The 27,627-nt window shown below is 41.4% G+C and overlaps 1 protein-coding gene across 1 annotated transcript; it reads right to left on the reverse strand.

Moving 5' to 3' along the window:
• Positions 1 to 2,907: 2,907 nt before the first annotated feature.
• Positions 2,908 to 27,627, reverse strand: LOC134003819 (caskin-2-like). The gene is made up of 18 exons (XM_062443173.1): positions 27,482 to 27,627; positions 26,907 to 27,002; positions 24,419 to 24,552; positions 19,483 to 19,591; positions 19,107 to 19,215; positions 18,808 to 18,902; positions 16,427 to 16,544; positions 14,870 to 14,995; positions 14,547 to 14,633; positions 12,604 to 12,731; positions 12,168 to 12,249; positions 8,290 to 8,363; positions 8,091 to 8,201; positions 7,279 to 7,380; positions 6,904 to 7,042; positions 3,948 to 6,194; positions 3,620 to 3,851; positions 2,908 to 3,501 (listed from the first exon to the last, which is right to left on the reverse strand). The coding sequence occupies exons 1-18, from the start codon at positions 27,623 to 27,625 to the stop codon at positions 3,405 to 3,407; spliced, it is 4,230 nt and encodes a 1,409-aa protein (XP_062299157.1). The 5' UTR covers positions 27,626 to 27,627; the 3' UTR covers positions 2,908 to 3,404.

Genomic DNA, 27,627 nt, shown 5'->3' on the forward strand with positions numbered 1-27,627 from the left:
GTACTAAACCATAGTATACTTTAGCCTACTATACCATAATTCACACCGTACCATACCATACTAGTACTAAACCATAGTATATAGTTTAGCCTACTATACTATATTACACTATACACTGTACCATACCATACTAGTACTAACCATAGTATACTTTAGCCTACTATACTATATTACACTATACACTGTACCATACCATTCTAGTGTACTAAACCATAGTATACTTTAGCCTACTATACCATACTACACTATACACCGTACCATACCAAACTAGTGTACTAAACCATAGTATACTTCAGCCTACTATACTACTCTATACACCACACCATACATACCACACTATATCATAATATACTTTAACTTACTATACCATACTACACTATACCATAAAATACTATACCATACTTTACTATACTATATTATACCATATATTTCAAGAGAAAAGTTATATTATGATAAAAAGTGGTCTTATTACTTGAATAAAGTTATATACTATTATATATTTAAAAAATGTGTTCAAGGGATTATTGAATTTAATGTAAACGCTAATGTTTCCTGATGCGACACCGGCAAGGACCTAACAGGAAACTACGTGGTCAATATGGGGTGTGGCTTTTATTTTGGTAAATAGTTGAAAGAATGGAGTGGAGCACAGATCTATACATGTATATTAGTGTTTTTAAACATTTTTATTAGCTCTTAGCTCTTTAGCACTAACAACAAATCTTATTGACCAAATGTACTAAACATGAATTTGAATGTACTTTACAGCTGACCTGGAAATGTATTTGTATGATAGTGCTCCACTCAGGACAACTTCACGTCCATTTCAGTCCTTCCACTGACTCAACAATCTCAGTAAAAAAAACTGACCCTGACACAGCGCTTACTCATAAAAATTCTCCTTTTATTGATTTCCAGAATGATACAGAACTCAGTGGAAATATTAATCAGAGTAACAGGCATTCATCAAAACAGAACACAGGAACCAATAGTGCTAAAACTTTAGATTTTGATGTCAAAATGATTCACGTCTCAAAATCCTAAAAACACTCCAACTCCCTGATTTTGTTACAAAGCTCTTCCCGGCAGAAGTTTTAAGGGGGAAATTAATGTATGCTTAAAAAAACTAAACAGGGAGAGCATGTTTAAGGATCAATATAGGATTAAACATCTAGCTAATGGCTTTTCCTTACTGAGGATGGCTCACAAACAGGCATTCAACTGCAATAAATCAATGACTGGAATCAGACTAACGAATGATGAAAGCAGGTTTCTGTGGAGTGAATAATCTATAAGGTGCAGTTAACAAAAGTACAGGAGTCACAATATTTTCATACAGAATGACAAATGTAGATCTGGGATCAGTTAACACTGGTGAACCTGGAGTCTTACAAAGCTGGTTAACAGCTAGTTCTGGGTTTACCCAACTATGCAGGTTGTGCATGTGAAACAGGCAGCCAGTCAAATGCAGCTTAACAGATCAAGAGCAGTCAGGGCAAAAATATGAATTAAAAAAAAATCCTGCTATGTAATATTCTTCTTTGTAGCAGTATAAAGTCGATTAAGCAAATTCAAAGTTACAAACCTCTGTGCTCTGTCGTCACTTTAATTTAACATTTTGTCCACTCTTGATATACTATAGAAATGGTGGCTACATTTTTCTCACAGACGAGGTGAGGTGTTGAGGATGTGGTTCTTTTTTTATTTGTGGGTTAGGCTTGCAGTATCTGTTACCATGGTAACTGAACTCAGGGTGAAGGCCTGCTATCTCTGTGAGACTGTAAAGTCAGTGTTAACCTCAGAGTTAGCTGGCTACTACTTAGTCTGCAGTGTGCCACCGGAAAAATGACAATATAAATTTAAATAAATATGATAAATACATTTCCATAAAAATCACTATAGAAAACTACTATAGAAATTACAATATATGGACAAACAATTTTAAGTTTTAATACATTTTTTTAATATGAAGTAAAATTAAAAATAGATACGGTAAAATTAAATCTGTATTTAAACAGTATATTCTAAAGCTCTCTGTAATAGACAGAAAAGATCAATTTATTTCCTTAGATCTTAAAATGTGGAATTAATAATTACATCTTATCATTGAATCACAATATAAATTAAAATGGAACTTTTATTTGTTCCATTCATTTAAGTATGCTCAAATTAAATTCCATTTCATTTCATTTGTTAGCTGATTTAAGAATGAACAATTCTATAAGGAACAAGCAAAAATATTCATTTGCATTTAATGTCCTATTTATTATCTTACTACTTGAATTATACGGAATAAAGTTATAATGTAAATTATTAGTTGATTCTAATTTAACAAAGTAAAAGTCTTTCATTTTTCCGGTGGCACACTCAAGCCTCCGTACAGTGCAGTGTACAATTTGTAAAAAACAAGACTCTATAGATACACAATCTCTTACAGTGTTCAGTCACTTTCTAACTGAGCATTCTTGACATGCTTTGTAACAGGCCACTGTTGAAATGTCTAAAATCATTTGCCATTCTTTGGAAAGGGAAGGTCCTCAAACTGCACTCTTACAGTAAGTAGACTTCATAGCACCCTGAGGCGAGCAGTAAAACCCTCCAAAGCCAACTCCTCTGTCTCTAAATAAGAACTTCACTCCACAGCAGTCACACCTGATAAATGTGTTTTTACTGACCATAATAGTGCTTTTTAAAATTAGTGTTCCCCCAACTTGGTGCTCACAGAAACGTCTCATTGTAACTCCTGAAGAGGATAAAAGACTTTGGTAAAAACATTTTACATCAAATCTAGTACATTTATATATGGAATATGCTGCTTTTAATACAATAAACAGTAATTTCCTCATGTTATACACAGTAAGCAGCAATATATATATTTATATATATATAACACAATAATGCTAATATACACAATAATCATTTAAACAGTGAATCAGTCAATAGGAACTCCATTTGTTAAAAAACAAACATAGAAGTATAAATATACTCAGTATAAAGATATCTGACTACATCTGAAAACGCACACACACACGCACACACGCGCACACACGCACACACACACGCACATTTACAGATAACATGAACAAAATGGACCCTCATTCCCTTTAGTGAAAATAAACTTGACACACACACACATACACATCTGGAAGCTGTTCTAGCAGCCGCTGTTTGTTGTCGCTCCAATAACATTCCCAGGTGTGTGTCCTAAGGCGAAGTGCTCGCTGTTGAAAAACTGGGCAATACTGAGGAAAAGTTGTGCAGGAAATCCTCAAATGTGCTCTTATTGGTTCATCTGCTGTGTCTGTTCTTACCCTCATCAAAGGTTCAAACTGACCTCCTGTTTTTTCATCTGTTGCTCCCTTTAAGAAAACAATCATGTCCCTCTGTGGAGGAGTTTTGGGAAGTCACTCCAACATGGCGTCCAGCTGGTCGGCCAGGTCATCAAACATGTTGCCGATGTCGTCCAGAATGTTCCCTGCTGCCTTCACTGTGCTGCTGCTGCTGTCAAACAGAGTCAGATTTTATCTGTACTGAAAGAAATCTCTTTATTTGACACCAGAAGGTGTTTAAAAGTAAGTTTAAAAAGGCGATAAAAGTGTTATAAATCAGTCATTCTTACCTCTGCATAGTGTTCCCCTGTGCCAGTTTGTTCTCCACCACTTTGAGCGCAGCCTCCAGTGATGTACTGGTTTCCTCCAGCCTCTTCTGAGCCAGCACCTCCATACTGGCCAGCGCCACCCCTGCTGTCCCTGCCTGAGCCGGTAGAGCTGAGGCGGGGTAGCAAGAGGCAGGCGGCGCTGGGGAGGACGGAGCAGTGAACACAACGCTCTGGACCACGCTGATGTTTGAGCCTGAGGGACGGAAGACAAGGGTTAATCCATCATCCAAAAAATAAGTGTATTATGAAGCAGTTTTGAATAAAATAAGTGTTTTTTGGTGGCTGTTACCTGTTGGTGATGTTAGGGTGGTGTCAGGCTGAGGGAGTCTTGATAAGGACAAATCTGCAGCTTTCTGTGGACTGTCTGGTTTGGACATCAGTCTCTGTTGGTGTCTGACAGGTTTAGGACTGAGTATACATGTCTGTGTGTTGATGCTGCCGCCCAGTTTCGCTGAGACTGTGTGAATCTGGACGCTGGTCAGTTTAGGAATGCCTGTTTGTACACTAAGTTGTTCTGAGGGGACTATTTTTTGTGGGGTTGTTGGTCTGCTGTTGGGGGTTTGTCTGAGAGGACTGGAGGGTTTGCAGGACACCGGAGGCTTGAGGCCTTTTCCAATGGAGCCCACTCTGTGGAAAACAATTCTCTGAGTGTCCTCGTCGCTGACATCACTGTATGCGTGGTGGCTGTTGATGTGCGAGTAGTGGTCTCTGTTTGGGGTTGACGCCTCCTCGGGTGTCGACGCTCCTTTCTCTTTGGGTTTGTGTCGTCTTTTAACCGTGTCCGACTCTTTCAGGTTGAACTCTGGGAGCTCCAGGCTGTTCGGGGTCTGGACCGGACCCTCCGGAGGCGTATTGATTTCGTTGTCTGAGCGACTGACAGATGCTATCCTGGGTCTCTGTTTGATGGTGAGGTTACCTTCCTCGGCGAAAGGGAGGTGTTGTCCGGTGCCGTGCTTCGGAGATGCGGCGGCGCTCTTTGATGTTCTTTCACTTTTCTTTGCTTTGTCTTCAGAGGAAATGCTTCCGCCTCTTTGTCTGTCGGGGTCTCCTTCCGTTCTCTCACTTCCTGTCCTCCTAAGGCCCCCGAGGCCGAGGGCGGGGACAGGTTTGGAGTGCTGTAAGATGATGTTCGGAGTCCCGGTTTGAATGGGGGATGAGACGGGGCTGAAAACAGGTGAGGCTGGGATGTGTGTTGGGGGTATGTCGATCCTCCTGGATGGACTGCTGCTGCTGCTGCTGGTGCTTCCCTCCAGCCTGGCCGCGATGCTCCTCACGCTGCCCACGCTCTCCGTCTCCACCCCTCCCTTCACCTCTGGCTCTGCTACTTTACCGTTCCCCGATTGGCGCACCGGGCTGCCGCTCACCGAGCTCATCCTCTTGGGTGGAGGCGGGGGCGGGCCTTTGCGTCGGGAGCGCACGGCGAAGGACTGGCTGCGGTTGATGTGGCGTTGGACCCCCGAGGCGCTCGTGTGCCCACGCCCCGGCCTGCGCGACAGGGTGGCGTAGGAGGGCATGGCCGCGGAGGACACAGAGTTACAGGAGGGGCCGAAGTCTTCGTCTTCGTCCGGCTCGCCGTCAGACAGGGCGTAGCGGGTCAGGCTCTGGGTGCGCTTCTTGATCGGACCCCTGTGGGCGTCGTCGGCCGGGCCCTGTCCAGACCGGGGACCCAGCAATGGGATGGCTCCAGGTAGAGGTTTGGAGAGCACACGTGGAGCCCCGTTGGCGCCTCCTGCCTGAGCGTGTAGGTAATTGAAGGCTTTCTGTGTGGGGGAGGGCTGTGAGGAAGGAGAGGAAGGGGAGGGGGGCGGGTGGTGTTGAGGCTGATAGAGGCGGTTGGGGGACTGGAAGTGTTTGGCTTTGGGTGGGACGGCCGGGTAGGCGTAGCGGGGCATCTTGCTGGGGGTAAGTGGAGGAGTGAGGGGGGAGAAAGGGAGTTTGTTGGGGGTGGAGGATCGACCCTGGTGCTCCCACATCTCTGTAGGTCTCTGTCTGCTTCTCCCTGCAGGACTGCTTCCTCCACGCTTGGCCTCCTCCCCTACTCCACTCCCCAGGCTCTCCTCAGACCGGCTGGAGGTCCTGGCTGAAGGTGGTGCAGAAAGGTGCTCCTGAGGATATCCTGAATTTGAATTTCCAGAGTTACCAGAATTCCCAGAACCACGCGACCGCACGCTGATGCTCTCCTGACTCAAAGACATGGCGGAGATAGCTGCAGCAGAGGCCACGCCCCTGATGCAGAACACCTCCGTGCTTCCTCCTCCCGCCTTGCCCATCATGGCGCTCTGCAGCTCGGCGCTCAGCTCGCTGTCCTGGAAGGAGAGCAGCGCCCGAGGGGTACGAGGGGAGGGGCAGCAGTCGTCAGACGGAGCATCAGAGCGCATGTGAGGGTGCACGTTGTGTGTTGGCATGTGTTCGATGGCCACCAGCTCCAGAGCAGCGGGGGGCTTTCTGCGAAGAGTTCCGGCTCTGTCGCCATGGTTACGAGAGCGCTGTAGGTCGGAAAGTCTCTTCACTGCTAACATTAACTTCTTCTGATGGCCTGAAACACAGACAGCAGTCATTACTATCTACTCATTACAACACTCATGATAGTTTTAAGTTTTAGCTTTCAATCAAACCTCATGGTCTTCCTCAGTGGATGGACTTTGCCCAAACTGGCATTTTCTGAAGCTTTTAACCACTCCAGAAAGACGTGCAGTTGGAAGCTCTAATATAATCTATGAGGTGGATTTGAGTTGACTTTTGGTCAAATACACTTCTTATTTTTTACTTGTCTAATAAAGCCAATGAAAAATGTATTCAACAGCAGCATAGCACATGCAAAACGCTGAAATTCAACTTTTCATTTCTAAGAGAATACTAGAAATACTAGAATAATGTATTTCTTCTCTACATAGACTTGCTTTATTATACTCCTCTCTTCGACATTTTTATTTGACTTTTTATCAAAGTAAGGTGGAAATATACATCATGAAAACAAGACAGTTTAAGTTTACTACTAGTACCTCCTACAGCACCCAACAAGACAATGAGTGAAATGTAAAGTCTCTTCAATATTTGCAACATTGAAGAGAAGAACTGTCTTGAAATGGAATCAATCAATAAACACCCATAGCAAAACCTGGCTTTTAATTTTTGTGATATTTGGTCAAATGCAACAAAAAGTCAGAGAGTCACTGGAATCATTATGAACACTGTAGAATTGTCTACATCCTTACAACATTTCAGTGTCTACTCTAATCTCTCACCCAGTTTGGTGATGCCTATCTCCTGCAGGTCCTCCCAGGTGATGTCTTTAACGATGGTGATGGAGTCGTAGCCATTCTCACATAATCTCTTGTGATACTGAGGCAGTCCAATCACACTCAGCCACTCCCCCAGGTCCGCCTGAGCAGCAACAAACACACATGGATAGAGAGACAGAGGAACAGATAGTGTGAGTCAGAATCAGAATGGATTTTGTGTGTTGTTGGTTTGCAGTAGCAGTATCAATCATCTAACTGACACCAGTGTTTCAATGTATTACAGCAAATTTAACAGCTGTGATACAATCAATCAATTAATCAATCAATTAATAACTGCATTTCATGGATGTTACAGTATGTGAGTGGGACATTTCTCACAGGAATGTAATCAGGAAGCCATTCAGGGATGCTCAGCTTGCCAATCTCCATAGAGATCTTCTTACGGTGGCCTGGTTTGGTCACTCCGATGGCGGTCAGGTCCTGAAGAACATAAAAACATGTGAATGGCCAGTTACTACAACACTGTGGGAGAATCTGTAACCAATACATAACCTATTTCTGATGGATAACATTTGAATGGTGAGTGACATCTACCACTACTTAAATATGCCACATGCAGCATGTTTCATATGTGACTGTCAAATGTGTTTGTCTTTATCCTGCACCACTAGTATCATTTGTAATATAGTTTCACAGAACTAATACTATATGTCTCATAAAGTACAGTATATAACAGCAGATTTTTACCTATGGACAGAGTCAGGTTAGCTGTTTCCCCTTGCTCTCAGTCATTATGCTAAGCTAAGCTAACTAACTTCTGACTCTAGCCGCATATGTACCGTACAGACATGAAAGTGGTGTAAATCTTCTCATCTTAAGGCACCTTTAGATTGTGCAACAACAATTATCATGTAAGTTTATTGCAGTTTGTTTGTCGGTGAGTTGGACAAGTTTCACAGTGAGATCTGGAATCATTGCTTTGAATGGACGACCAATGATTTCACCACGTTTCTCTCATGATTGCCAATTTTCATGTCAGGGAGCTCAAAGTTACATATTGTAGAGGGAACTTTAACTTCCAGCCAAAAAGCAGAGGTCTATTTCCCAAAATGTCTAAATATTTCTTTAATTAATTCCAATGAACAGCAGCAAGCTTTAAATGGATTTTATTCTAAATACTAAAAACACACCTCAGGGGTCATCCTGCTGATGGTAGGAACATCATATCCTGAGTTGATGAAGTTGGATGTGTATTGCTCCAACTGGAATTCACACAACCACTGGTAGATGGCCTCAGAGTCCTAACGAACAGAGAGGAGGGATATTAATGAGGCCTCTCTCTTAAACAAACACACACACATACACTCATACTTCTAGCCCTCAACTCACCTTGCCCTCCAGAAGGTGTTCCGGCCTCACAAAGCCTTTCTGAGGAGTGTTGTTGACCTGCCGACGGGAACCACCTAGAAAACACACATTATCAATCGTAAAGGAAAACCCCCGCCACACTTTATTGCGAATGGGATCAAGCACACTCTGGCAGAAACTAAGACAGTATTGGCGAGGAAACAAAGACACACCCAGACAAAAATATAAATTCTAGCCAGTGATTAACACAGTCTTCTTTAAACTTAATCATGACACACTCAGTACGTTAAGTCATGTTGGATCACTCTTCTCCATGCAGCTGTCTAGGTGAAAGAGGAGAAAGGGGGGTCTTGGGTCTCTCCAGGTGACTGAAGTTGTGTTATCTACCTGATCTGAAAGCCCACTGAACACAGTCATGACACATCTATCTTTCGGTCATGACATGTAACCCCAAATCTCTGAGGAATGCACCTTTCCTTCCATTTACTCCGTCTTTGCCTCTAGTTTGCCCGAGGTCAGGGTTTTGATCGTTCCCCCCATTTTCTTTCTGCTGGTTTAGTCATCTTTCCTGACAGAATCCATCTGCCTTTTAATTATTACCATTTAGAATAACCTTTATCTATGAAGCACCTTTCTGAAAACTTTTAGCCTCAGGTCCTTGAATAAAGGTATAGGTCAACGTTTGGTGGATCCCTCCCTCATGTCTGTGAGTTAAGTATGAAGCTGGATCCAGGAGGTGATTAGTCTACCTTAGAATAAAAACTGAGGCAACAGCTCTAAACCCCACTAAATGACATGTTGTATTTTTTTCCTGAAATGTATCAAATTTGTTACATGTTGCTACTTCTTGGTGAACAAGAGTGAGATGCAGTGATTTCCTGGAGCCTCGTCATCACCCTGGGGTTCCCATGTCACCAATCTGATTTTACGGACACTTATCCTAAAACCTGTGCTCATCGACCACATCCAGCAACCAAAGCTACAAACACCGCACACTGCTAATATACAGGATGGATGGTCGAACTGTGGGTCGTCAGAAAAATAGTGCCTGTTCTGTTTGTGAGCCGATAAAACAAACGAGACACAATGTAGGACTATATTCAAGAACTTAACTTTTAACAGAGCAGGTTAGCTAAGTTAACCATGTCCCAACTTCAGCTCTGTATACAGAAAAAGAAGTAAGTACCAATCTTTTCATCCATCTCTTCTAAAGAAAGTAAGTCTATTGCCTATTTGAATTACAATATTCCTTTACGTTACTCCAAAAGTTTTGATGCACTGGGGTCAAACAACCTTCGTTTTTTTATCTAGACCTCATCTCCCCGCAGGACTTTGCACTTTCTTTGTTTTGTGTCTCTTTTTCCAGGTTCTGTTTTTCTCTATTTTGTTGTGAAGGTCAGGGGCCCTGTTCGCTCTCCCAAGGGAGTTAAACAACACCTAGTGAACAGGTATTTGGCCTCAGGGTAAGAGAGACTCGCTGATGGAAATTCATCGACTGTTGGGACGAGAAGCACTCTTCACAAAACCCGAAAGAGAGAAAATAACACGTGAACAGTACGCTACAAAAGAAAACATATGACGATAGAAGTATGGATACAAATCTTTTAAAGACCCTGTAATGGTACTTTACAGGGTACCATTACCATTTTTGCAGCTGGAATAAATTCAGAAATGGTTAAACTTTGGTACTTTTTTTTTCTTGAACAGTCTTCGTTAAAGCTCAGAACAGTAGCTTTTGATTTCCTGTGGGTAATCCACCAGTTAAAAATACAAATTTAATCCCTTCACTCTGGCTTCTTATTGTCTCCACAAACTAACAACTACCATCTACCAACATAGATGATATGAAATGTGAATAAAAGCTTTATCCCCTGCAGCCAAGACAAAGAACATCCAACATCCTGTCAAATCGCTTCTTACCCTTCATGAGGAACGAGAGCGACAGAGCTCCTGATGTTTGGCACTTCATCCTTCCTTCTGTCTATAACTCATACACTGCAGACATTTCCTCCAGTTTCAGTCTGTTCTTTTTCTTTCCCACTCTTTCTTCTTCATTTAGCAAATATGTTTTGCTCCTGTCTCCTCCCCCTGACCCCTCCCCTCCCACTCCTCATTTCTCGTCTCCTTCACTTTAAACCCACCTTCCCATTCAGCCTGGGGTCAACAGAGATCCTCGGCTCTGTCTTGCATGTCAGTTCTTCACACTGAATGGCTCGTTGCAAAGCCCCTGCTCAGCAGATAACCTGTCGGGAACATCTGAGGCATATGTGGTTTCTATGATTTCTCTGCACCTGCCGGTTAGATGTGACACTAAAACATTTTGTTGGCCTTTTCTTGGAGTAGTAATCGGGTGCTTTGATGGGCTGTGTGGTTGAGAGAAGCTTGTGGTTTTATTAGTTTCGGTGGCGAGGTGAGGTTCACTCTGCCTCCGTCTCATTTCCTTTCAGACTGACGCCAATAACAGCTCAATCTGCAGAACAAAAGCACTGCTGCTACATTTTTCTTTAATTGCATTCCTCAAGTGTAAGTAGGTACAGTAATGTCTGTGAGAAGCTGCAGTGACTCAGGTCATGATGTATGGTACGTCTGCTGTCTGAAAAGGTTCCGATGTCAGCAAAGTACACATATTCAAGGTGGTTTGAAATGTCTAAGTGAAACAATGATCAGTCAACAGAGGAAGTGGTCTTCAACACCACATATCAGCCACATAAACATGATCCATGTAAGCACACCAACGCCCATGCTTTGTGGTACACAAGGTCAATTTCAGAATTTTAAATTTTAAATCCATTTACAGAATGGAATAATAATTCATTTTTGTAATTTTGAAGTGGGATATACATTTTGAAATAAAATAGTAATTGTATAAGGGGAAAAATGGACTGTGCTATGGACCCTTCCCAGTCAATTTAACCACCATTTGTACCTTGGGGACATACCTAATTCTTTTAATTGCATCCAGGTTTCCCTCAATCACATCATATCCTTGTATCTTAGTCTCTCCAATTAAAGACATGAGAAGAGATCTGAAGCCATGTCAGTTTGATGATGACCCAATCGCTATCACATTTCCAATAAAAAGGGAGTCGGGCGGTACAGATTCCCCATGGTCTTCTCTCTTGTATCCTCACTCAAGCTGCTTCCAGGATACTTCCACAGTCCTTGCTCCTCAGAGCAGAAATAACAGAACTGAAACATCCATCATGATGGCAGACTGGAACAATTTATGGGGTCAAGTAAAGAGCGATCAAATAAGGGAACTGGGATGAACACCTCATCTCATTTGGCTCTATCTACTGAAGGAGCCTTTTGGATGAAAAGCGAAACATCTTTGATAATCTAGTCCAGTTGTCCCTAATGTATCCTAAGTATTACAATTATATATACCAGGGGTCAGCACTTAGGTAGTGTTTATTTGAGGGCTGCTGTTGTACAGTCATAATGAAAACACATATTTTGGAGATACTTTTATTTGTATAAAACAGTTTTAGGGTTATATCTGAGGGTAAATCTTTTAAGTATAAATCGTATAAGTCATTGTGCATGTTGTGCAAAAGTTGCAATTTTGGGAAAAAGTTATAATATTAGAAGAGGAAATTTGTAACACTTTGACGTTACAGACACATAATCAACATTTTCAAGATTAAGTGTTTTGTTAAAAATATTTTTAAAAGTTAAAATGGTGAGTTAACACGTGGGTACGTCAGCTTTTGAGGGGTTTCAAATAATCTGAAGTTATAATGGTGACCAATGAGTACCTTTTCATCACCAAATGATGCAAAAATAAACCAAACATCATCTACTGCATGAATCCATAACCAGATGTGTTTTGAAGCAGAAGTTAAAAAAATCATAAGTAAGACGCAGGATAAAGACTGAAATGTCTGTCTTTGACTAACCTGTGGATCCATCAGCCTGTTTGCTGTGGTCTGCTCCTGTAATGTGGAGATGATCTCCTGATTCACCAGCAGAGGGAGCCATCTGCACACGCAAACAAGGGAGACGCAATGAGTAACAGCACTGAATGTCAATGATCACTGAGATGCAATGCAAACAGTATCCACCTCAGCAAGTCAGATCATGTTGTCATGTGTTCTGTGAATTAAACTGAAAATGAGTGAGCGTCACACTAGCGGAGAAATCTGCTGACACAACATAAGTAGGTTCAGCTGGAGGTTAATTGTAGAACAGTGTAACAACTGTATTGCAAGAGTTGGTATGGAGAGCTTTTCAGTGTGATAAGGGATTTTATTAATCAAACGTACAATTTGTGGTTAATAAATGTGTGACTTCTATTTGAAAGTTGTGTGAATGGTGTTTCTGAGCAGATCTAACCTTGCCAGTGTCAGCATTGTGGCGATTTTGAGTCCCGTTCTGTTTGTGGCAGCTTTCGGAGCTCTGGCCGCTACCAGCACTGCGGCTGCTACCCACGCTCCCAGAACTGCCAACGCTGTTTCTGTCACCTGAGAGGAACAAAGAAAGCAAAAGAAAGCAGGGAGTGATATAGTAATTATATGTATGTCTGTGTGTGTTGATTGATTTATTATTGAATTAATGGAGAAGCCAAGACTGTCAGGCAAAACTGGTCGGGCAAAACGTGTGTGGTTTGAGTCAACAGCAAAAATCCAAAACCAATTTTAACAAGTCCTTATTGAGTCACATTCAAAATACAGTCTTTTGCTTTGTTTCCGGGGGTCATTTAAGAAGATCAATTCCACCATAATGTCTGTGCTTTGAAGCCTCTCATATCAGTCAGACTATGTGTAATGTGAAAGTGGTTCACATTGTTTTAGCATCTTTCAGCTTAGTGTTTTGGTTTTACAACAACATGACTTTACTCTTTACTGTCTCACTGGTCTCATTAGTGTTTCTTCCAGCAGCAGCAGCAGCAGGCAGCTATTTTCAGCTAAGAACATCTGATAAACCCGCTGTACACTACCTGTTCAGCACCAAACAGCTAACAGACAAAGTTAGCAACTAGCTGGTAAACATAGTGGAGCATTTCAGAGTGTTTTTTCTTCCTTAGGAATTGGTCAAGACAAAAAAAGAGCTAAAAGGAGATTGAATATTGGACTTATATTTGTCAGATGGTCAGACACAACTCCAAATGAATGCTAATGTAGCTTTGTGTCTGTTAGATGCATAATTAGCATTTGTTTGCAAACATGTTCACCATATTAATTTTATAGGGTGATAAAATGCTAATGTTTGGGTTTTTAGCTTTTTGCAATTATTGCAGTTGCAAGTACAGAGCTAGTTTCGAGATGCGATTAGCTTAGCTTCAAATAAAGACTGGAAGCAGAGGTAGAAGCTAGCATGGCTCTGTTCAAAAATACACCTGACAACAAATCTAAAGCTGGCTAATTAACACACTGTAGCTTAATACTTTAATGTGTACACAAACAGAACTGTAAAACACTTAGTGATTTTAGGTGAGTTACATGGTGTAACTATTTATGCCTGGCTATTGTTAAGCAGGAAATAGTTAGAGCCGCAACTCCTCTTCAACCTGCAAATTCCTAAATTCTATATTTCTATTGCTTGTGTCCAAATTTTAAAACCTCAATACAACATGTTCATTTTTCTAACACTGCACAAAGCCAGGCTGGCTGGCTTCCCCCTGATTCCAGTCTTTATGCTAAGCTAGGCTAACTGCTCAAACTCTATTCTTGATGCACAGATATACAGTAAGAATGGTTTTGATCTTCTCATGCAACTATTAGAAACAAAGCAAAATGTAAAACTTTTCCCTTAACTTTGTACTTAAAGAATGATCTGGAGTTTTTGTCTCTTTATATATTAAACACAAAAATAAATGTTTTACTCAATACTAGATGAAATGACTTGTAAAGATAACTGTTTTTTTTGTTGTTTTTTTCATATTTGCTGTACAGGCTTTCAGGGAGGGGGCAGGTGCAGCAGCAAGCTGCAAAAAACTGTCAAACCAGCAGGTCAGAGTGACACAGGAGTAAAAGAAAAGGCTCAAAAGAAATGCTGTTCACTTACCATTGTGTACTTCTGAAAGACAACTATAGTTATATGGTTATAGCTGGATTATTGGGGTGGGGGTAGTGGGGTGGGGGGATGGGATGGGGGGATGGGATTTGCAGGGTTGCACCGTAGTTCAAGACTTGGGGATATAAAGGGATAAAGATGGGAATAAGCTTCCTACAGTGCTGGTGGGTGAGGTTTAAAAAGGCCCAGTTGTTCAGAGCTGGTCTATAGGTTCACACAGGGGAGGGAGAGGGGGCGGGGTGTTTGGGGCCACACACTCTTACCAGTGGGAGAGCTCCTGAGGACCCAAATGTCCTGAGTGGGGCTAGCAGGACTAGCTGGGGTTGAGAGCTGACTGCCAGGTGGAACACCTAACAAACACACACACACCTTTAGACACACGCTCACTGTATACCCCACATACTGGGGCTGGGAGTGGACCTATCAAGCTGACACTGAGCACCAGAGGGCTGACGGAGTGGAGACCGGGATCAGGGCGCTGTTTGGGAGGGAAACGTGAAACCTGGGAGGACGTGTCACTGGTGATGAGAAGAGACCAATCAGAGTGGAGAAAGTTGAGTTGGGTTTTGTGAGTGCGTGTATGTACCTGCAGGGTCATAGCCGAGTGTGTATGAATCGTCAGTCTGAGGAGCGAGGCCGTGGCTTGAGGGAGGAGCTCTGTTGGCAAATACTCGTTGGCTTGGCGCAGAGGCTTGACGGGAGAGAGTGCCCCCTGCAGTCAGGGAGACAGGTGTGGGATGAGGCAGGCATGCATGAGTGAGGGAGAGTCCTTCATGTACATGCATGTGTGTGTGTGTTTCAGTTTGAGCAGCGTGCACAGGTATGGGTAAAGTCTGTAACGTGGCAGCGAAAAGCTTTTTGAAGTATGGTGAGTACATTATGAAGAGCTAAAAAAAGGCTAAATTGACTGTAAATCCCCTGTGGTGTTACATAAGAAGCTGCTGAATGGAAGTGTAAGATCACCAGCGACGCTGAGAGGGCTTACTTATCCTTTGTGTGTTGTTGGTCCATGGTTGCTGACACCATTGACATTATCACAGGGCTCAGGCGCACACACACACACAAATATGCACACACACACTGCTGAGTTTGCCTCATAAGCAAAGAGCCTGTCACAGACTTTAAGTCAAACTCTCTGTCTCTTTCCTTCAAGCGTGAGCAGACACACATACACACACACACATACACACACACACAATATCCCGACGTTGACTGTGAGGGCTTTAGCACTGAGCTGACACTTTGCAATCTGGCCATAGTAATCCTATAAATGTGCGTCTCTGTGTGTGTTTGGGTATCTACGGATGTGTGTAGCCTGGCTTGCTGAGGACCTAGATCTGAAGTGTGTACGCGCGTGTCTGTGTGTGTATTATGGGACCCCTTACTGTGCTTGCCATGCTTTTTGAATGTCAATGACTTTACAGCTGCAGAACAAGGACAGGACTAGTATTCCTTTTATTCACAGGGATTAAATCTGATGATTTACAAGCATGCTGAACCCCACAGTGATCCTGCTTGTTTACAAGTAGAGCTGGCAGATATATTGATATTATATTAATACTGTGATATGAAGATTTATCCAAAAATATATTTTGTTAAATAACCAATATCACCCCTACAATATTGTTGCAGTATTGATTTCAAGATATTTGGTCATAAATATCTTGATATTTAATTTTGTCCACATTGCCCAACCCTATGTATAAATATGGAGATGAATGCATTCTTAGCCCAAATATAACTGTTGCCCTGGGTGAAGTCAGCCACTTTAACACCACTCTGCCAGCTCAAGCCCATAATGTACCAGGACTAATCTAGCCCTGAGATGGATTTATTATAGTCAGAGCACGATATAGTCAACACTCATTCTTCTGCTGCTTTTGCTTTTCATATTTAGTCAATCGTGTCATGTCTTTAATAAAATAAAATAAACACTGCTTTAAGTCATACTTTTTTTTTTTTTGACAATTTCAAATAAATTGAATGCATAAAAATATAGGTGGCTGAATTAGTTTTTCAGCAACTGCAATGCTTGTATACTTTACTAAATTTAACTATTTTACACACTGTTATTTGACATGTGTCTCAAGGACACCACCGAGTGTCTCTGAGTTAATACAGATGTTGTGTGCCAGCTGTCTACCTGCTCTTCTGCTGAGGACCTCCACCACCGAAGGGGGGAAGAAGCCCACCCGGTCTGTCCCCCGCTGGGTGTCGTGGATGTGACCTTTCCACCGGCCGTCTGAGTGCTGCTCCAGGACCTGACATGAACAAATCATGAGCATACTTCAGCTGAAATGTTTGTATCATTGCAAATAGCTGTGACGGACATGAACGTCTGTACAAAATTTGAAAGGCAATCCACCCAATAGTTGTCAAGACAGTGGCAGGAGAAGAACAAAGTCAGTAGGATTCATTCTCTGGTGACCAGGAGTCTCTTGTTTTTCCTTGTCAACTGTATATCATGTGTAAGTATGCATGTCAAGTGTGTGTGAGTCCTCCGGGCATGCTTTTAAAACCATAATGAGAGAACCAATGAGCTGGAAATACACTATCCATTCATTGTGAGTGTTAACAAAATGCCTGGAGAGGACAAAAACAAACGCTGCTGCTGCCTTCTGACAGGAGACTGCATAAAAACAACACACAGTTACGAGTTCAAACAGGAGTCTGGGGTGTCACGCCAACTCTTAAAAAATATATCAAAATGCATGGCAGTAAGCACATAAACACGCAAACACGCACATGATTGAGTGCGAGAAGTGTGTGCGTGTGTGTGTGGGGAGGGGGGTGAGTGGTGGCTAAGCAAACAAGGTGGTAATGAGAGAGTGACAGCAGCAAGTTACTGCGTGTTTCTCTTCTGTGGTCTCCTGCTCAGGGTACACTAAATTACCCTGCAACATCCCACACAAATCCTAACAACGAGACTGGAATCACTGAAGACTTCACTGTATAATCCTGTGATTTCCCTGCCAGTAAACATGCAGAGTGAAGCAGCTGGAAGCAGAAGGTTCAAAATGACTTTCAGTTGATTCAGTTTTACGGTAATTGCGAGAAAACAGTTATGTGGAAACATACCATCGTACATTCACTAAAACACAACAAGCCTTCACTTTGGAAAGGTCCTGTTTACACCTGGTATTAACATGCATCTCGGGTGATCCGATCACAAGTGGACAGCTGAGACACATTCATGTTCACACCTGTTTCTATTATGACTCTCGAGCTCATCATTTAAGATACGTGGTCAGATGAGTCGCACACCTCATTGGCAAGTGGTGTTTTAGTGATTGGATCAGGTCTAAACAAACAAATGTATCAATCCACAACAACTCCATGTGTATGTGTATGTGTATGAATAATACATACCAACAAAAACCATGCATATAGCAGTACGTTTCCCACGATTAAACTAGGATCTATAAAAGAGGAATGCACCATTTTCAAGAGTGATCCGACGGCAAATGATAAAGTGGAGATGAGAAATGAAAACAAGACATTGAATCTAATGATAAAACAGTGTGCCGATGAAGTAAATGTGATTAATTATTTGTGTTATGAGTAGCCAGAGCCATCTTTAATGATAACACATGAGATGGCTGACCTAGCATAGATGGAAAAGCTCATCGATGTTCTGCAATCTGTAAAATTGTTCTTCTCTGCCGTTCTTTGCATTGACAGGTTTAAAGACTAGTGAAGCAGACATAAGTTTTTATATACAACAGGTGTTTAAGTGTATGTCTACATCCATCAATAGTAAAACGGGCTTGTACAAGTTTCACAAAGGGTTTTATAGAATAGAACCAAGGCTAGGCACCAGTTTGTAGATACGATGAAAAGAATGTGTATCTTTAAGTTTTACTCATCAAGTCTTAAGTCTATTCACGATATAATGTCCAATAGTTCTTGTTGTGAATTTCAGTCTGGAGCAAAGTGGTGGTCCAACTGAGCAATATTGCCATCCTTGGCTAAAAATTAGGCTTCTTGAAAATTACTTTATCCATTGAATTTCTGATGAGTCACCCTAATAAAAACAGTACTGCTGAACCAGCGACTCATGGGTGAGGATCTAGTCATCAAGAAATCTAATGGTTTCCTTTAAAGCCACTTTATGTAGAATTTGAACATTTCGATCTTTGTCACCCCCTTGTGGCCAATGAATGTGGCAGACGGATCTGACCAAGGCAAATGAATCAGGTGATTTTAATACACCAATTTTCACCAGGGTTGTAAGATTTCTCTACTATAAAAATAAATTGAAATCATTTGAGAGATGCTGTAATCACATAAACAACTGCTGCCACCTGGTATTTTCTGTCTTAATGGAGGTCAAAGAGCCACTGTTGACTGTACAGCTGGAAGACATTAAGCAGGAGTTTAGCAAAACTACTAAGAGTCAGCTGAGGCACAACAACTCAAGCAAAACCAGGAGTACTGCAGAATGAAACCATGACTTGTGTGCTAGACAGCTATTAAAGAGACCTGTTTCTTTCTCTACAAACATACACAGACAAAAGCAAATACCATAATGAGGTCTCCAGCCCGGAGGTTAAGAGCTGTGGGGTCGTGGAGGTTCCAGTAGTCCTTCACCGCTCTGACCTGGAGGGAACTTGATGCCTCTGTGGAAAAAAAAAGACAGACACAGAGCTGTCATCAAGAGGGCACAAATGCTTTGTTCTAATCTACACCATCAAGATCAATTTTGACCCTTTGCCATTTAGCATGTAAGCCTCTGTCTCAACCAAAACAATCCAAATTTCATGAAAGCATCAATGAAACATTTAAAAAATGAAGAAAAAGGTAGTATTTAAAAAGCAATCTACCTCTCAGCAGTTGTTTGATTTCCCTGCTGGCTGTGGAGGTGGTGAACTGGTTGACGATGTCCAGAGCTGTCTGGTTGTATGTGTTGCGCATGTTCACGTTGATGCCCGCCTAGACACAAAAACACACACAGTGTAGGATTGCACTTTTAAAACAAACCCTCCCTTGATGAGATGCACTTTTTTAAACAAACCCTCCCTCAAACGCCTCCCTCCTTTATTAAAGAATAACACTGAGAAACTAGCGTTGTGTGAAGTCGTCTTAGTTTTAATCTGTTGTTCTATCAGCAGTTTAAATTCAGAAATATCTGTTCAAGCCTTCAAAATGAGCTTATCATACTAGCTGAATGAAAATTTAATTCCCGTCACTTTTGCTTACATCAAGCAGCAGCCGCACTACCTCCGTCTTGCCGTAGAGGGCGGCCTCGTGCAGAGACGTCCCTGCTTTGGTGGCTCTGTTGATGTCAATGCCGGCTTTGAGTAGCAACCTAGGAAATCAAATCAGACACACTGATGTAAGGCTGCAGATTCATCTATTCAACTGTTAAAAGATATCTGCAAATTAAATCAATTAAAGCATATACCCCCTCCCACCACTCATCAACAAGCCAACAAATGTCTCTCTGGTTAAGTGAGAGGCCCTGAAGAAGCCACGCTGATGTATCTGGAGAGCTGTGCAGGAGGAGGAGGAGCAGGTGGAGGTTCTGGGCTCACTGTGTGAAGGTTGAGTCAAGTTTTGAATATGTAAATAACATTGAAGCAAGGCTGTAGTAAACTGAAGGCTGATGTTCATGGACATTGTTGCCATTTGTGTTCCGTAGATGCTAAACCTCTGCATATTGGGGGGTGTTTCTTTTTTTTTCTCCAACTTTATGTTTATTGGGGCACAGATGCCAGTTATTACATCATTTTTCTTTCAAATTCTACTAAATCTTCCTCTCCTCCCAGTTTAACACCTCCTCAACCCAACCAATAACAAAAAAATATAATAATAATACTACTTTACTTATAGAAGACTTTTCAAAATCCAAGTTACAAAGTGTTTCAGAAGGGAGAAAAACACACAAAGTAATGAGGTTTTAAAAGAGAACAAATAAAAAGGGGTAAAAACCATTTAAATGTAGGAAAAAGGCAAGAACAGATAAACCATATTTAAAGGAGATAAAAGCCATTCAAACTCAAATAAAATTGGGAAAAGGCTCACGGATAAAAGTTTGTTTTAAGAAGGGACTTAAAAGAGATTACTGATTCAAACCATTAAAAACCATAACACTGATATTAGCAGCCACAATTACACAACACATCACTAGAAAGCTACTTACAATATAAATTAATGAAAGGCAAAAGTTTCCTAAGCTTCCCTTGCTCCATATACTTCTGGCCAAGTTGACTATCAGTCTGTGAATTGTACAGTCTCAGCATATAAGTTGTTTTTTCCCCCATTGTGTAACTACTGACTGTCATGTGTCATAGATTGGAGGTCAGTGTTATTGCTGTCTTGACTGCTGCAGGAAATGTATGCATTAAGTGTATATTTGTCCTGCTCATCACTGCCTCTGGGATGCCCCCAAGCATGGTCAGCAATGGGTCCCCTGGGTAGTTGAAAACCAAATAGTTATCCAAGAGAGGACACCTCAACATATATATTTATATATATATATTTATATATATATTAGGGGTGTGACGATACACTCAGCTCACGAGACGAGACGAGGCACGATATTGGGTTCACGAGATCCCCTGCTCCTCCTACTTCAGGCTCTCAGTGTAGAGACCTGAGATCAACCTTCTCCTCTCCTCATGTCTTACTTCTGACTGAGATCTTCTCAGCAGGTAGAAGCTGTAACAAGGTTAATGATCCACACGTGACATTCTAAAAAGAAGACATGACGTGCGAATGAGCGATAGAAAACCGATCGTCTTTTTTTTTTTTGGTGTGCCCCTTAATTATAGCTTCGCGAGACAAAATTCACTTTGACGAGAAATATTGCACGTTTTCATCTTGCGAGATCTCGTATATATATATATATATATATTGCAGACTTCTCTCCACATTTCCTCCAACATACACTTGTTAGACTGGAGTGTATTTTGGAAAGGATATGAGGCGTTCCAAAGAATCAGTTAAGTATTTTCTACTGGAACTCCTTCCATAAGTTTGCATTAGTGATTTTGTGAGTTTCTGAAGAGATATTTTCCCAAACCCCCTTACTCATTTCTCATTCAAGCTCCGCTTCCCAGAGCATCGTGATGTCTGGGCCTAAAACTATCTGATGTCAACACAGTAATGCAGGTTTTTAAAGCTGTTAAAAAGAATTCCTTGAGTTAGGTAGTTTCCCCTGAAGAGTCCCTCCCTGATTACCAACTCTTTCATCACCTGAAGCTTCAATTTCAGTGGTTTCAGTGGAAGTTACATTATAAAAATGCATCAGACCATAAGAAAAATAAGAAGTTAAATTATAAAACATAATAAAAAAGTGTGGCTGACATATACATCACTATTATAACTGGATTACATGAAATATCTGGTATATAAAATAGTATGAATACTGTGACATTTAGTGGTAGATGGAACATCCACACACACTGTATTTATTTCATTAAATAATAAATGATAAACACCAATGTTAATGTTCAGCCCTAATTACACTTTATTTTAGTAAATGTTAATTAGAGAGAGAGAAAAAAAATCCAAATCTGCCTTTTTTGCACGAGGCAGTATTAAAAGTATAGTCTCTTGTGCTCCTTGAGTGCAACATGAAGTTAAGCACAATGTCTCCATACTACTTGTGCCTATGATGTAGGTGGTAGAGAGGTCATGGTCCAATGTGATATGATTACCTTCAAACGGCAAGTCTTTTGTTTTCCATCTAGGGACGTCAGGTTTGGTCAATACTGCTTGCAGTAGACAGCTAACTGTTGACTGGTAACTATCCAGTTCATTTTTAGGAAAAGTTGTGAATGATGTTGCTTTCATTTGTGAGAGCTGTCCAGTAGTTGGTGGTCAGAGCTAGCTCAATCTTCTTCTTCTCCAAGTGTTTTTCAATGCGTTCAGTAGCTCTTGATGGTAGAACATACTCGGTACTGAGGTACTGAGCTAGCACTTTCAAAAAAATGTATTTTAACTTTTTACATTGAATTGGGACTTTTATTGATATCACGGTTTTATTCTCAAATATCTATATCGTCATAAAAAGACGACATTTTTCTCAGAACTGAATAGTTTATTCTTGAAATCATCCATTTTTTTTCAATAATTGCGATAATGAGACACACACGTACTAATTCTGTTTCAATGTTAATATGAATAAGCTACGTGGCTATAAACTCAGCATTTGGTTTAACGTCACTGTACTGAAGGTAAAAAGCCTGAAGTTGACTTGTGAAATGGGAACACTTTTTGACAAACACTCTTGACTTGACAAGATCTCCCTAAGTGGGACACTAAAACAGAGAGGAGAGATATTAAGCCATGCAGTGACAAAAAAAGAGCGTGAAGGACACTGTAACCTGCAACTGTTTTAATCATACTGGCTTAAACTGGAGAACATGTCTGTCCTGCTGATAAGCTGTTGATTTACTCTCTGCATACACTGCAGCATATACTGTACATCAAATGGTTATCAACATCCAGAGTCCAGGGATCTCTAAAGGCTTTGACAATTGCTTTATTTAATTATAAATTCCCTAAATTAAGAGGACTTGTTATATTTTTATATGAGTAGATCGATTGTTCACACATACACAACACTAAAATCTTCCTGTCTCTTCCCTGTGCAAATGTTTGCAGTTCTAACCAGACCCAGAAAGCTCCTCCAGCTATACAAAAAGTAGGTACTGTAAGATGTCTCCCTCATAAGTATGGCAGTCTTTGAAGAGACATAAATCCCTTAGTAGGAGATCACAGCTAAATTCTGCTGAGTAAACCCTGAATAAACTTGTGTGCTAATGCAGTGAATTTTTTATTTCTGTTTGTGTCAGAGCCTCCCCTCCTCTCCTGCACATCTGCTATTCACCATTCCAGTTCAGAAGAGTGAGAGAGGAGGATGGAAAGGGTGTTGCAAGAGAGATCAGATAATTACGGGAGGATGGGAATCGTTAACAGCATTTCTGAGAGGCAGGGTGGAGTAACTTGGCTAAATTTACACATATATGCCGGTGTAAAAAGACACAGCAAACTACTACAGGCTGTGTGAAAAATTTGAAGTCACTAGGATTAAATATCAGTACAGTACAAAGTGTTTTCTTTGAGAAAGTGGTTATTACTGGTTTTATTTTCTGGGACTACCTGAGGGAAAATGTTAAGCTCCTGCAGCAGTGGTGTAGTGACAGTAGACGTCATTAGCTGTAGCTGTAGCAGAGGATGCAGTAGTAGCAGTAAAGGTAGTAGAAGTAGTAGTAGCAGTAAAAATAGCAGTAGCAGTAGAAGTAGCAGCAGAAGTAGTAGTAGCAGTAATAGCAATATCAGTAATAGCAATAGAAATAGCAGTAGAAGTACTAGTAGCAGTAGCAATAGCAGTAGAAGTAGCAGTAGAAGTAATAGTAGCAGTAATTGTAGTAGCAGTAGCAATAGCAGTAGAAGTAGCAGTAAAACAATAGACTGTATATAAGAAATGGACGTAACATCCGTGACGTCACCCATTGGTTTGTGGACTGCTGCTCGGAAGCCAATAGTTTCGGATCTGGGCAGCGCCATGTTGAAAATTTCCGGTGCATGCCGGGAAAAATAAGTTATAACTTATATGGGCATCAGGAGGAGCATGAGGCGCCCTCCTGAACCTGTGAACTAATCAACCTGTCAATCACAACGTAGCCACGCCCTAATGCATACCCTGCTTTATCGTCAAATATAAAATCAGGGAGGCCAAAATTTCACAAATTATAATAATAGCAGTTGTAGTAACGTTAGCAGTAGAGCTATTAGTAACAGCTGCAGTGTGCGTCAAAATTGAATTAAATGAATTACAGCCTTAGAATTGTGATGTGTTTTCTTTTCTGTTTTGTGAGTATTCTTTACACATTTTGAAGGTTTTATGGGTAGAAGAGAGGAGGGGTAAAAAATGAACAAATATATTTATGTATGTATATGAAGATTTGAATACTGATTTTGCTGTTCAAATGTCATCGAACAAAGCTTCAAAGCATTTATGTCAGCCCTAGGTAATAGTAGCAGCTGTACTTGTAGTAGCAGCAGCAGCAACAGTAGCTGTTGGTAAAGTAGACAGAAGCTGGCAGGAAGATAAAGGAGCAGAAATAGAGACGTGACAGAATCCTATTACAGTGTATTTCAACACGGCTCCTTGCTGTGATCTTACTTGATGATGTCTTTGTGTCCGTTCCTGGCTGCCAGGTGGAGCGGGGTGGTGGATGGAGCGTCCAGGCTGTCGTGCCCTACCTCTCCTTCTAACAGCGCTGCCACCATATTACTGCTCAGCAGCAACTGAGCCACCTAAAGAGAAATTTAAAGACGGAAATTTAAAATGGAGATGAAATGTGATTTGTGTGAACAGAGGAGTGGCAGAATCGGGGCAGGAATTACAGCATTAGCAATACATTAATATACACTAGATGCAAAGCTGAGCTGGCTGAGTTTGCAGGATATAAATATATCCATTGAAATAATATACAGTATACGGTGATACATATATATATATATATATATGGTCAAGCTAGTGCATAGAGGCTCATCCGCTACATCGACAAAAAAAACTGCTCAAAGCCTTCTATTCTTTCAAAGCTGAAGTGAAAACTCAGACCGGAGAACATTTAACAGGCATGGACAGTGTATGTGTGTGTGTGCATCTAATTCTGATTACAGGACCGGCTATACATCTCACAGCCAGGCTTATCCACAGATGTGACAGACAAACAGTGAAACACACTGCAGTGTGCAATCCCTTTAACGATACAGTGTGCGCGTGTCCCAAAAGAGCCACTCAAGCCCATTTTCCTTTCGCTCAAACAAGCTTAATTTAGCTGGGTCACTTCATCTAAGCCATGGTTCATGTTTGACACGGGCTGTCCCCCATCCAAAAGGGGCAAAACAGAGTTTTAACATGCAAATAATTGGATTAGTCGCTATCTGAATGAAGCAAATCACCACATGAAGGTTTAGCATGTTATTGGACTGTCCATAGACACAGAGGAGCACAGGCATACTCACACAAGGAGATCTATGCAGATTCATGACTAAGTCTGTGTGCACAGAGTCAGAGAAATGCATTTGCACTATTTTTGTCTGATTTACGAAGCTATACATTTCTCATGTGCTTTTGTAAATATCCATTTTTGCAAATGTTTGCACATGGCACAAACCATGATTTCCCTATATCAATGCATAGCCTTTAACAATTTGTTTTCATATAGACACCTTTGTCTGGCAAAGGAGCAGAATTCATGTCCTGTACTCTCTTGGACCTCTGTGGACTCTGCTTGGGACCTGAGAGAGATGTGTCCTCCACCTTACATGATCTTACTGTGACTAAATTACCATAAGAATTTTTGCTATCCACGCTAGCTAAAAATGGATGGTGCAATAATGGTGGTCAATTTGTCAATCTGTCTCTCTGTTATTCATTTTCCATACCGCTCATCCTCTGGAGGGTTGCTGGGGAGCTGGAGCCAATCCCAGTTGTCCCAGCCGGCCAGCAAGTTCGTACCCAGAACCCTCTTGCCTCTTGCTGTGAGGCGACAGTGTTAACCACTACACCACCATGCCACCCCTCTCTGTTATATATTCTGTAATTATCTCTTTATACAATAGTTAATGGCAGAGTGCAACATTCTTATAATAGAATAAAAAAGAGTTTACTTGGCTTTTTCAGATTCACCAGTTGCTCTCCTGTTGTATATCTGATAAAGCAGCAGTATTAAGACACATCTGCTGTTACCACCAGTAATCTCAGATATACCCCCAAGTCAGTCAGGACTTAAGTTTAAAAAGACACATTTTTTAACAGATGCTTATCAGAAGCAGAGTAGAAGCACATCTTCACCTACTTCTAAGGTGCACAGAAGAAGGGAAAAAAGTCTAAAAAGGTCAAAGCTCCAACAACACTTGTAGTAAAGAAACAACTTTATTGTTAGATCAAAGCATTTCGCCTTGCAGCCTTTATGAAGGTCATTTAAATAGGGTAGTTAAAAAGCATCCAGACATGTATCAGCCAATGGACTATCTACTAAGATAGGTTGTGTATATGGTCATGTGACTTCAGGCCAGTCATTATCCCAGACAGGCAGGGGGCAAGGAGAGTATCCAATAAGAAACATGGGTGACACCATCTTTGGTCCATAAACTAGAAAAGTCCAACTAAAAGGTAAAGTTTATATCAGATTAATTGATATATTGATAAGGCTAGAGTTTTTAACTCTTAAATGTTGATATAAGCCTCAATATTCCAGTATTGTTTGGGCTCTACTTACTTTTTATGTTACCTATTTTGTCCCTATCATCGGAAGTTAAACTGAAGTATATCTCATTCATTGTATCAAATATTTAGTATCAAAACCAGAGACTGGTGGAAATAATGGAACACTAGAATCACCAAAGGCAGAATAAACACAAAGAATATTTCTTTTGATCATGGATGATACTCAAAGGGTAAAATCTTATTCACACACACACACACACACACACACACACACACACACACACACACACACACACACACACACACACACACACACACACACACACACACACACACACACACACACACACACACACACACACACACACACACACACACACACACACACACACACACACACACAAACACACACACACAAACTACATACACACACCTTCAATCTGCCAAACTCGCAGGACAGATCTAGAGGTGTCTTCTTGGCCTTGTTCATCATGCAGGGATTGGACTGGTGCTGCAGCAACATCTCAGACTGAGCGAGAGAAAAACAAACAGGAGGAAAGACAGTGTAAGTAATATCAACCTCAGCGTAAGTGTAAGTGATAGGACCTTCACTCACATGTCAATCATCCGAACACATTTGTCTTTGAACAGAAGAGAGGAACATATGATAGCTCTGGTGCGCCCTCTGTTCAGGATTGCCAGCATTGTGTTGGATAGTGTTGTACTGAAGAGGTCAGGGCTCGGTGTGGGTTATATGTCATGTGGAGGTGTGTGTACGTGATGTGTATGTATCCATTAAGACATTCCAGAACAAACGGATGAGGCTGGAGGAAAGGAATGTGTGCGTTCACTGCCTGTGTCATTGCATTCATGGTGTTACTTTTATTGTTGTTGGACAATACAAGCTGAAACAGAAAGGGAGTAGATTTCACTGAAATAGGAGGACTCGTAATAGTTTGGAACTTTGCCTATGGCGTCGGATGTACGTGTATGTGTATGTGTGCTCACCACTTCGTAGTGCCCATACTGAGCGGAGAGGTGTAACGGTATCTGTCCATCATGGGAAGGGGAGTTGACTGAAGCGCCGGCTCGTAGCAACAGTAAGATGGAGTCAGCTTTACCTTGCCATGCTGCGTAGTGGAGGGGACGCATGC

The sequence above is a fragment of the Scomber scombrus genome, chromosome 21 (genome assembly GCF_963691925.1).
Source record: "Scomber scombrus chromosome 21, fScoSco1.1, whole genome shotgun sequence".
NCBI lineage: Eukaryota > Metazoa > Chordata > Actinopteri > Scombriformes > Scombridae > Scomber > Scomber scombrus.